Source organism: Bubalus kerabau, chromosome 8, assembly GCF_029407905.1.
Source record: "Bubalus kerabau isolate K-KA32 ecotype Philippines breed swamp buffalo chromosome 8, PCC_UOA_SB_1v2, whole genome shotgun sequence".
NCBI lineage: Eukaryota > Metazoa > Chordata > Mammalia > Artiodactyla > Bovidae > Bubalus > Bubalus kerabau.
This window is the reverse complement of record NC_073631.1, coordinates 111022755-111035478: the sequence shown is the minus strand read 5'-3', so window position 1 is coordinate 111035478 and position 12724 is coordinate 111022755. Positions and strand designations below refer to the sequence as shown.

General features: G+C 42.4%; 1 protein-coding gene and 1 pseudogene across 1 annotated transcript; both read right to left on the bottom strand.

Moving 5' to 3' along the window:
* Window positions 1-4767: 4767 nt before the first annotated feature.
* LOC129658744 (olfactory receptor 2A1/2A42-like) lies at window positions 4768-5700 on the bottom strand. Its single transcript, XM_055589591.1, has one exon. It carries the CDS (start codon window positions 5698-5700, stop codon window positions 4768-4770), a length of 933 nt encoding a protein of 310 aa, XP_055445566.1.
* A 2284-nt stretch (window positions 5701-7984) lies between these two features.
* On the bottom strand, window positions 7985-8920 carry LOC129658743 (olfactory receptor 13-like; annotated as a pseudogene).
* Window positions 8921-12724: the final 3804 nt, after the last annotated feature.

The following is a 12724-nucleotide window of genomic DNA, read 5'->3' as shown; positions in this document are numbered from 1 at the left end:
AAAACATCTACGTTAAAGATGAAAAGTTTCTCTACTGTGAGGGTCACTCAGAGAGGTTCACAGCGTTACATGGAGAAGAGAAGAGGGAGGAGGGAGTTAGAGGTGACCCAAATGAGATGAGGTGGAATCAATAGTGGAGAGAGTGGGCTAGCCAGTAGTCACTTCCTTATGTGCACTCCACAACTGGACCACTCAGAGATGTTCACGGAGTTATACAGGGAAGAGAAGAAGGAGGCAGGAGACAGAGGTGGCCAGAAGGATAAAAGGGGGAAATGAAAAGGCGGGAGACAGATCCAGCCAGTAATCAGTTCCTTAAGTGTTCTCCACCGTCTGGAACACACAGAAATTCACAGAGTTGGGTAGAGTAGAGACGGGTTAGGGAGGAGATACAGGTGACCTGGTGGAGAAAATGGAGAGTCCAAAGGGAGAGAGAGCAGTCAAGCCAGTAATCTCGTACACTAGTGAAAAATGGGTCCTGAAGATTGGGTTCTTAAAGGTACAAAATTGGTAACAAATACATAAAAACAAAAATTAGAAATTAGAGTAGAGTTTGGAATTTCAAAAATGCGATGTTAATGAAAAGGAGAAGGAAAAGAAAGAGAGAAAAAACGAACAAAGAAAAACAAACAAGGTCGTGAAAGTAATAAAGAAACTACAGGTACAAAATTGATAACTAATACCAAACAGCAAAAATTAAAAATCCAGAGTAGAGTTTGGAATTTCAAAAATACAACGTTAAAAAAAAAAAAAAGAAGAAGAAGAAAAATAAAGAGAGAAAACAAACAAACCAACAAAAACAATGTCGCAAAAATTATAAAGAAAATACAGGTACAAAATTGATATCAAATACCAAAAAGCATAAATTAAAAATCTTGAGTAGAGTTTGGAATTGCAGATATACGATGTTATATAAAAGAAGAAGAGAAAGAAACAGAGGAAAAAAAAAAAAGTCACAGCAATTATGAAAAAAACTATAGGTACAAAATTGATAACATATATCAAAAGGCTAAAATTAAAAATCTAGAGTAGAGTTTGGAATTTCAAAAATGCAATGTTAAAGAAAAGAAGAAAAAGAAAAAAGAAAAAAAAAAAAAAAAACCACGGTCAAAAAATTATAAAATATATATATGAAGTTTGCTGAAGAAGAAAAAAAAAAATAGGGTCTTTTTTTTTTTTTGCAAAGTAATAGTTATAAAAGTGAAAATTAAAGGACAATAGAGGACTTAAAAAAATTTTTTTTAATTAAAAAAAAAAGAAAGAAAGATTGATCGTAAAAATAGTAAAAATATATCTAGGTCTTTCTCTGGTTTTGTTGTGAGTATTGTGGGTTCAGTTCATTTTTGGCAGTTCCTTAGTCCGACTTATATTTCTCAAGATCTATAGGCCCCTTCCTATGTAATCCGTAGTAACCACAGGGTTTTAATCTATGGCCTGTAGCTTCCAAGGCGTTTCCCTCTGTTAGAGCTTCTTCTGTTTGCTGGTCTCTTCAGTGTCTGGTTCCCGCCCTGACACAAAGGGGACGGTGGAGGACCCTATTTTTTTTTTTTTTTTTTTTTTTTAATTTAGGCTCACTTGTTCAGCCGCGTTGTGGGGAGGGAGGGAGGGATGCTGCAAACAGATAACACTGGCGTGCGCTCGAAGTGCCTCGGCCACACTGGGTCTGCCCCCGCTCACGGCGCGTGTAACCTCCCTGCCCACACTGCTTGGGCTCTAGGTTGTTCCGCCGGGAACAATCAGAGGCCGGCCCTGGACTGAGCTCCCAGGTCCAAGCCGCTCAGGTTCAGGCACTCGGGTAGTCCTCAGAGGCGCAGACTCGGTTGGGCCTGCGTTTTGTGTTCTTCCCAGGTCGAGCAGCTCAGGCGATGAGGTGCTTGGCGGGCGCCAATGCTGCGACTTATCGCCTCCCCGCCACTCGGTTATCTGGGTGTAAAACCGGCACACCTTCTCAGGCAGATGTTGACCGTCCAGACCCCCAAGAAGTTTTAGTTAGCAAAGAAGCCTGCTTACAGTTTTATAGATAGTGTCTCTCTGGGGCTGCGATTGCCCCCTTCCGGCTCTGGTTGCCTGTCACCGGAGGGGGAGGTCTGCAGCCGGCTATCTCTGTTCAGTCCTTTGTTCTGTGCGCGGGCCTGGCGGTGTCTTAGGTTAGGGCTGGCTTTTCGCGTGGTAGATATCCCACAGTCTGGTTTGCTAGCCCAAATTATTTCGCTCAGATAGCGCTCAGGACATTCGGCCCGATTCTTACTCTAAGGGACACAGCCTGTGCCGCACTTCCCTGCCCAGCCCCCGCTTGCTAATGCCGTGTGCAGGCGTCTGCGCTGCTTCTCCGCTGGGGGAGTTCCCGTAGGGCTCACAATCCGCGATTTTTAATTGTTTATTTTTTTTTTTCCCCTCCCTTTTATGTTGCCCTCTGTGCTTCCAAAGCTCGGCACAGATTCGGCAGTGAGAGGGTTTCCTGGTGTTTGGAAACTTCTCTCTTTTTAAGACTCCCTTCCCGGGACGGAACTCCGTCCCTCCCTCTTTTGTCTCTTTTTTTGTCTTTTATATTTTTTCCTACCTCCTTTCGAAGAGTTGGGCTGCTTTTCTGGGTGCCTGATGTCCTCTGCCGGCATTCGGAAGTTGTTTTGTGGAATTTACTCGATGTTTAAATGCTCTTTTGATGAATTTGTGGGGGAGAAAGTGTTCTCCCCGTCCTACTCCTCCGCCATCTTGGCTCCTCCCCCTGACGCTGTTTTTCTGGTACATGCATAAAACAGACTGATAATAGGACCCTCTTCTGGGATATGTTATGATGACTGAACGAGATGATCCATGTAAATGATCGATATAAGTATGAAGTGTACAGCACTGAGTGATTAATTCAAACCTTAACTCTTTTTGTAAAAACCCATTTTGTTTCTACATTCAGTAAGCGTTGTTGCCCACTCACAGTGATTAAGAGTAGGGTTGAGAAGTTACTAAACCCCAAATGAAGGACACACCCTTATTCTACTGAACAACCCTCCTGTTCACTGTTACTGTGAAATTGAGGAAAAGTCTGGAGGAAAGTGGCCATCCTTGTCTCAGGGCAAGTTATAAAGTGGATGTAAAAGTAACACTCTGAAAAAATTATTTCAAACATATGGGACTCAACTCTGACCATTGGGTTTGTAAAACAGAATTAATTACCACAAGGCAGAAGAGCCAGTCATACCATACTAGCCACTTATACTATCAGGTAAAATTTCCTATGAAATTACTGTTGAAAGGACACTAGAAAATAATATACAGAGACAGTCTGTACATCTACATAACTCACATACAACACACAAAATTTTCTAGAAATCGAAAAGTCAAAGAAAGTATTTGTTTGTACACATTATCCACCCAGTTTTATTCTTTTAGTAGCCATGAGCTAATCAGTTTACCCCCAAAGCTATAAACAACATACTATTTCCACCCCATCAGCAAGCTTTTCCTTTATCTTTCCTGTTTTCTCCAAAATCAGTTCAGTTCAGTTTAGTCACTCAGTCATGTTTGACTCCTTGGACCCCAATGGACTGAAGCACTCCAGGCTTCCCTGTCCATCACCAACTCCCAGAGCTTGCTCAAACTCATGTCCATCGTGTAGGTGATGCGATCCAACCATCTCATCCTCTGTTGTCCCTTTCTCCTGCCTTCAATCTTTCCCAGCATCAGGGTCTTTCCCAAGGAGTCAGTTTTTCACATCAGGTAGCCAAAGTATTAGAGTTTTAGCTTCAGCATCAGTCCTTCCAATGATTTCCTTTAGGATTGACTAGTTGGATCTCCTTGCAGTCCAATTCATTTTGGATTGACTGGTTTGGATCTCCAAACTACCTTGTATTAATTATGTTCCTTCAATCAGCCTGCTCCCTAATATGACTCAACAATTTTCATATGAGATTTTTCAACATTATGGAGCACAACCAGCTAGACATCTCTGACTTACTCTTGAACAGGGGGAGTGCAATTTTTGAGAGTGGACAAGTGTGCTTCTAGGCTTTCAAGATCACTTCCCTTCATAACTTTTTTTTTTTCTTCCACATCTTGTGACCTATACCATTGATGAACTAATATAGTTAGGGCAGTGGAAAGACTATTCAAATTTGTAGACTCAGCAAATCAATTTAAATAAAAGTTAATTTCAGAGATATTAAATTCAGAGCAATCAAAGAAAAAGATCATAGTATAATCCAAGCTATGGATTTTCCAATAGTCATGTACTGATATGAGAGTTGGACCACAAAGACGGGTGAGTGCCAAAGAACTAATGCTTTTGAAGTGTGTTGCTGGAGAAAACTCTGGAGAGTCCCTTGGACTGCAAGGAGGTCAAACCAGTAAATCCCAGAGGAAATCAACCCTGAAGGTTGACTGGAAGGACTGATGCTGAAGTGGAAGCTCCAATACTTTGGCCACCTGATGTGAAGAGCTGACTCATTGGAAGACTCTGATGCTGGGAAAGACTGAGGACAGGAGAAGTGGGTGACCTAAGATGAGATGGTGGGATAGCATCACTGACTCAATGGACATGAATTTGAGCAAACTCTGGGAGATAGTGAAAGACAGGGAAGCCTAGAGTGCAGTTCATGGAATTCATGGGACATGCTTAGTGATGGAACAATAACAATAAAATCACATATAAAAGAAAAATCAATGAAAGCAATATAGCTAAAAATTTTCCTTCAAAGGTAGAGGGAAATCTTATTCTTGTGTCATCAAGGCACACATAAGAAAGCAGAGAACTTTTTTGGATTCAAATATCACCAGTTAGAAATGACTCTCCTTGAATAGTGCTCTCCTCAAGGCACCCTTGACCTCTTTGCTGTTCAGGCTGTAGATCAGCGGGTTCAGCATGGGGTTGAAAAGACTATAAAACAGGGAAAGGATCTTCTGCTTCTCCTCAGGGTGGCAGGACTTGGGGGCCATGGACATGATGATGACACTGCCAAAGAAGAGCCTGACCATGCAGAGGTGGGAGGAGCAGGTGGAGAAGACCTTCCTGCAGCCCTCAGCTGACTGGATCCTCAGGATGGCGGCCAGGATGCACACACAGGAGCCCAGCACCAGGCAGAGGGGCCCAACGAAGACAAACACAGAAGCAGCAAAGATGACAAGTTGGTTGAGTTTAGTGTCAGTACAGGCCAGCTTGAGAACAGACAGGATTTCACAGAAGAAGTGGTTGATTTCATGAGGCCCACAGTAGGGCCACCTCAGGACGAGACCCACATGGACCAGGACCAGGAGGGAGCCACATGCCCAGGAAGTCCCCACCAGGCTGATGCCGACTCTCCAGCTCACAATGACAGAATACTGGAGTGAGTGGCAGATGGCCACATACTGATCATAGGACATCACCACCAGGAGCACACACTCGGTGTGAGCAAAGCTCAAAAATAGAAAGGTCTGTGTGATGCAGCCAGCAAAGGAGATGGGCTTGGCTGGACTCAGGAGGTTGACCAGCATCTGGGGCACTGTGCTGCAGGTGTAGGCCATGTCAATGATGGCCAGGTGTGACAGGAAGAAGGACATGGGGGTGTGCAGTCTGGGGTCCAGTAAGATGAGCCCCAGGATGACCCTGTTCCCCAGCAGAGTCAGGACATAGAATAGGAAGAAGAGCCCAAAGAGGAATAAGCAGATCCTTGGACCAAGACAAAATCCTAATAGGATGAACTTTGTAACCATCATCTGATTTTTCTCCATTTCACTATTAAGAGAGAATTGGACTGCAAGGAGATCCAACCAGTCCATTCTGAAGGAGATCAGCCCTGGGATTTCTTTGGAAGGAACGATACTAAAGCTGAAACTCCAGTACTTTGGCCACCTCATGCGAAGAGTTGACTCATTGGAAAAGACTCTGATGCTGGGAGGGATTGGGGGCAGGAGGAGAAGGGAACGACAGAGGATGAGATGGCTGGATGGCATCACCGACTCGATAGACATGAGTTTGAGTGAACTCCAGGAGTTGGTGATGGACAGGGAGGCCTGGTGTGCTGCGATTCATGGGGTCACAAAGAGTCGGACACGACTGAGCGACTGAACTGAACCGAACAGGACAGTAGTCAAAACAATACGTTACCTGCAAAAAAACAGAAACACAGGCCAATTAAACAGGACTGAGGGCACAGAAATAAATCCCTGCAAATATGTTCAACTAATATTTAACAAGGGAGCCAAGAATACTCAGTGGAGAAAGGATAGTCTCTTCAGTAAATGTGCACATTGGATATTCATATATAAAAGAATGAAATTAGACTCCTATCTTACACCACTCACAAAAATTAGCACACAGTGGATTAAAGTCTTAAACAAAAGAATTGAAACTACAAAGAGATAAATAAAACATAAAATAAACGATCCTTGACCTGGCTCTTGGAAATGAATTTTTTGACATAACATCTAACAAAATAAAAAATAAACAAGCGGAACTACCTCAACTAAAAAGGTTCTGCACAGCAAAGAAATAAAAAAGATTAACACAATGAAAAGACAACATAAGGCATGGGGAAAGATACTTGCAAACCATATATATTGAACAAGGGGTTAATATTCAAAATATATATTTAAAAAACCACATACAACTCAGTAGCAAAAAAGCTACTCAGTTCAGTCGCTCAGTCATGTCCAACTCTTTGTGACCCCATGAACTGCAGCATGCCAGGCCTCCCCGTCCATCACCAACTCCTGGAGCCTACCCAAACTCATGTCCATTGAGTTGATGATGCCAGCCAACCATCTCATCCTCTGTCATCCCCTTCTCCTCCTGCCTTCAATCTTTCCCAGCATCAGGGTCTTTTCAAATGAGTCAGCTCTTCATATCAGGTGGCCAAAGTATTGGAGTTTCAGCTTCAACATCAGTCCTTCCAATGAACACCCAGGACTGATCTCCTAGGATGGACTGGTTGGATCTCCTTGCAGTCCAAGAGACTCTCAAGAGTCTTCTCCAACACCACAGTTCAAAATCATCAATTCTTCGGCACTCAGCTTTCTTTATAGTCCAACTCTCACATCCATACATGACTACTGGAAAAACCATAGCCGTGACTAGATGTACCTTTGTTGCCAATAATCCAATCTAAATGTGAGTAAAGAATCTGAATGGACATTTTCCCAAAGAATACATACAGATAGCCAAAGGGACCTGAAACATTACTCAGTATCACTCAATATCAGACAAATGCAAATCAATATCACAGTGACATATCACATCATGCCCCTTAGAATGGTTATGATCAAAAAGATAAAGGATGACAAATGTTGACAAAGATGTGAAGAAAAGGGAACCCTTTTACACTGTTGGTATAAGTGAAAATTGTTACAGTTACTGTGTAAAACAATATGAAAGTTTTCCCTGGAAATAGAAATGGAATTACCATACGATCTAGCAATTTCTCCTGGGCATTTATCTAAAGGAAAATAAAGAACACTAACTCAAAAAGTTATCTCTACCCCCATGTTAATATCAGCATTACTCACAATAGTCAAGAAAAGGAAACCACCTAAGTGTTCACCAGCAGATGAGAGGATAAGAAGTAGAGAGAGAGTGTGTGTGTGTTCAGCCACAAAAAGAAGGGAATCCTGCCATTTGTGACATGAACGGACCTTGAGGGCATTCTGCTTAGTGAGATAAATGAGACAGAGAAAGACAAATACTGCATGATTTGAGGAAAACATTTTGGGAGATATGGGGCTGGAACATAGCTTGATGAAGAAATTACAAAGCGTGTTATTCTACATCTGTGACTTCCAAATATTGGTCTATAACATTCAATAGCACCACAAATTGCTATTGGTAATATTTGGATAATGATAATATTTAAAAATGCAGTTTTCTAAAATACTTCCCACATCTACTGAATCAGTGATCTAATGGTGGGTCAGGAGATTTACTCTATTTTTAATAAGCATCTCAAATAATCTTATGAGGGGTTGGGCTTGAGAGCTTTTGAAATAATATCCTCCTAGGTCATTGTCAACACTGATGCGATCATCTTTTCATAAAACTCTCTATTCCCAGCACTCTTCATGGCATTCTTAACTTCTGAATTCTTAAGAGTATAGATAAGGGAATTCAGCATAGGGTTGAAAAGGCTGTGAAACAGGAGAAGACATTTCTTCTGTTCCTTGGGGTTCCTATATCTGGGTCCAACATACATGATAATGGCTGTGCCATAAAAGAGTCTGACCACACAGAGGTGAGATGAGCAGGCAGAGAAGACTTTGCTTTGCCCTTCCCCAAGCTGGAGACTAAGGATGGCATGGAAGATGCACACATACAAGATTATAACTGAGGAGAAGGGTCCCACTAGCACAGAAACTGCTCCAGCCAATACCAAAAGCTCATTGATGTGTGTGTCTGCACAAGCAAGTTTGAGAACAGCCATGATTTCACAGAAGAAATGATCGATTTTCTGGGCCATGCAGAAGGGTAAGGACATAAGTAACACTAGATAAACCAAAGACAGAAGGACTCCAATGGTCCAGGAAGTCACCACCAGCATGACGCAGACTCTCCAGCTCATGATGACTGAATACCAGAGGGGGTGGCAGATGGCTACGTATCGATCATAGGACATCACCACCAGGAGAAGACATTCTGTGACCGCAAATGTCAAGAAGAGAAAGGTCTGTGTGATGCAGCCAGCAAAGGAGATGGGCTTGGCTGGACTCAGGAGGTTGGCCAGCATCTGGGGCACCGTGCTGCAGGCGTAGGCCATGTCAGCGTTGGCCAGGTGTGACAGGAAGAAGGACATGGGAGTGTGCAGTCTGGAGTCTAGTGAGATGAGCCCCAAGATGACCCCGTTCCCCAGCAGGGTGAGGACATAGAACAGGGAGAAGGCCCAAAGAGGAGCATCTGAGTCCTTGTATCAAGAGGAAATCCAAGTAGGATGAACTCAGTGACAGAGGACATATTGTCTCCCATAGCCCTACAACAGAAGGAACTGAGTTAATGTCCAGGGTTAAAGAGAAGTCTCTTAAAAGAGAGCTATGTCACCTTATACCTTTCTGTGGTGTAAAAATGTATTCAGAAACCTTTTTGGTGATTTTTTGTGTTTTTAAATGAAATTTTAAATAATATATTTGGTAATCCTAAAATGCATACATATACATAAACACATATATACATATTTTTTCTTTCTTGTTAAGTTTTTAAGAGGCTAAATTTTCAAAATAAGTATGTTGCCACATGTTAATCAAATATAGAGTTTTTGTTTCATTCAGTGAAATATCTCATATCATTGAAATAAATTCTATTCTTCTTTGCTTATATTAATGTTATCTGTATTTTTTCCCAGAAACTATGACCCTTACCTGATATACATGCTAATGTCCTTAAGCTGCAATACATCAAATTTTGAGTTAGAAGGGTTTATCAAGGACAGTGCATACTAAGGGCAGACATACCATTTTCCTACATACACCATTAGCAATTAACCACTTGCCTGCCTGTTGAGACACACTTTTCACTTCTGCATCTAAGTGGTTACCTCCACAACTAATATTGCATGAAATCTCCACTTGTTTAAGTGTAAAAACCTGTTTTCAGCCTACAATCTGTTCTTTCACATTGAGTTTTTCACAATATTCAGATGAATATTTATATGAATTACTAAATAGATTTGTACTGTGCTGTTTATCTAAACATAAAAACAAAATCAATAATTTCATTAGATTAGGACTCATTATTGATATATAGGGGCTTCCCTTGTAGCTCACTCAGTAAAAGAATCTGCCAGCAGTACAGGTGACCCAGGTTTGACCCCTGGGTTGGGACGATCCCCTGGAGAAGGAAATAGCAACCCACTCCAGTATCCTTTCCTGGAAAATCTCATAGACAAAGGAGACTGGTGAGCTGCAGTCCATGGGGTCGCAAAGAGTTGGGCATGACTGAATGACTTCACTTTCACTTTTCACTTTTATGCGTTGGAGAAGGAAACGGCAACCCACTCCAGTGTTCTTGCCTGGAGACTCCCAGGGACGCGGGAGTCTGGTGGGCTGCCATCTATGGGGTCGCACAGAGTCGGACACGACTCAAGCGACTTAGCTGCAGCAGCAGCAGCACAAAGGCAATTAAGAAACTTGTGTGTCTAGAGATGAATGTTGTATGGACCCCACAACACCTTCATGCAGAAAAAAGCAAACATACCTGGTATAGCTAAATTTCCTGACGATTCTGAAAGACTTGCTCCTCCTCTGAGGACTGCCGAAAAAGGACCTTGGTTACTCATGCTGCCTAAGAGAAGAGAAGGCTTTATTCATTTATAATATCCTCAGGGCTCCTTCCCAATTGTCATGAAGGTTTATGTAGGGCACAGTAGGTTTCACTTATACCAATGTGTTCCCTATAGAGGCACACAGAAGCCAACCACTGCCCCCTTTCTGAGACGGAAGACGATTTGTAGTCTCTGAGGAAACAAGAGAAATAGCAGGGTCTTTAGAGGTTAAGAAACTCTAATTAAGGTATTAAGGTAATACCTTAATAACGAAAAGAATACATACATATTAAGTTATGTTCTGGTTGTTGTTGTTCAGACACTAAGTCATAGCCAAATCTGTGACCCCATGAATTGCGGCACACCAGGCTTTCCTGTCTTTCACTATCTCCTGGAGTTTGCTTAAACTCATGTCAATTGAATCAGTGATGCCATCCAACCACCTCATCCTCTGTCTCCCCCTTCTCCTCTTGCCCTCAGTCTTTCCCAGCATCAGGGTCTTTTCCAATGAGTTGTCTCATAGCAGCCAAATTATTCTAGCATATGTCCAAATTATTGGAGCTTCAGCATCAGTCCTTCCAGTGAATACTCAGGGTTGATTTCCTTTATTATTAACTGATTTGATCTCCTTGCAATCCAAAGGGCACTTTCAAGAGTCTTCTCCAGCACCACAGTTCAAAAACATCAATTCTTCAGTGCTCAGCCTTCTTTATGGTCCAGTTCTCACTCTCTGGTTACCCCATGAATATCACTGCTACCCGAATACAGGAATTTGTTATGGTTCATGAATTTTTATGTCGGTCCAGCTCCCAAACATACAAGAGGTACTTGGGAGATGCAGAGATTGATTTTTGCTTATTATCTGACAGTGAAACAGAAACTCGACATTAATTCCTGAAGCTGTATTTCTTTTAGTGTACTTGGTCTCATTTTGCAGCTATGGTGAATCTTGTAGTAGAATAAAAAAGTCTTAATCATCACATCAGTTTAGATAGCAACTCAGAACCTGCATCCTTGAGCACCGATCTGGAAATGTGCGGGCATCCTTGTTGGGGTTTCATGTTGGACGTGCCCTGCAGCTTGTGGATCTGTCTGGAGGCTGAATGAGTAAAGCGCAAGGACTGATGAAGTTTACTTTTGAAAAGCTTTTGATAATTTCTGGTGCCGTCCTCATGTAAAAGGTAAGCTCTATAAAAGCAGAGGGCCAACTCCTGTCCTCTTTATCCTTATGGTCAGATCAGATCAGATCAGATCAGTCACTCAGTCATGGCCGACTCTTTGCTACCCCATGAATCGCAGCACGCCAGGCCTCCCTGTCCATCACCAACTCCTGGAGTTCACTCAGACTCACGTCCATCGAGTCAGTGATGCCATCCAGCCATCTCATCCTCTGTCGTCCCCTTCTCCTCCTGCCCCCAATCCCTCCCAGCATCAGAGTCTTTTCCAATGAGTCAACGCTTCGCATGAGGTGGCCAAAGTACTGGAGTTTGAGCCTTAGTATCGTTCCTTCCAAAGAAATCCCAGGGCTGATCTCCTTGCAGTCCAAGGGACTCTCAAGAGTCTTCTCCAACACCACAGTTCAAAAGCATCAATTCTTCGGCACTCAGCCTTCTTCACAGTCCAACTCTCACATCCATACATGACCACAGGAAAAACCATAGCCTTGACTAGACAGACCTTTGGTGGCAAAGTAATGTCTCTGCTTTTGAATATGCCATCTAGGTTGGTCATAACTTTCCTTCCAAGGAGTAAGCGTCTTTTAATTTCATGGCTGCAGTCACCATCTGCAGTGATTTTGGAGCCCAGAAAAATAAACTCTGACACTGTTTCCACTGTTTCCCCATCTATTTCCTCTATTTCCCATGAAGTTATGGGACCGGATGCCATGATCTTCGTTTTCCGAATGTTGAGCTTTAAGCCAACTTTTTCACTCTCCACTTTCACTTTCATCAAGAGGCTTTTGAATTCCTCTTCACCTTCTGCAATAAGGGTGGTGTCATCTGCATATCTAAGGTTATTGATATTTCTCTCGGCACTCTTGATTCCAGCTTGTGTTTCTTCCAGTCCAGCATTTCTCATGATGTACTCTGCATATAAGTTAAATAAGCAGGGTGACAATATACAGCCTTGACGAACTCCTTTTTCTATTTGGAACCAGTCTATTGTTCCATGTCCAGTTCTTTTTTTTTTTTTAATTTTTAAATTTTATTTTATTTTTAAACTTTACAATATTGTATTAGTTTTGCCAAATATCGAAATGAATCCACCACAGGTATACCTGTGTTCCCCATCCTGAACCCTCCTCCCCCCTCCCTCCCCATACCCTCCCTCTGGGTCGTCCCAGTGCACCAGCCCCAAGCATCCAGTATCGTGCATCAAACCTGGACTGGTGACTCTTTTCATACATGATATTATACCTGTTTCAATGCCATTCTCCCAAATCTCGCCACCCTCTCCCTCTCCCACAGAGTCCATAAGACTGATCTATACATCAGTGTCTCTTTTGCTTTCTC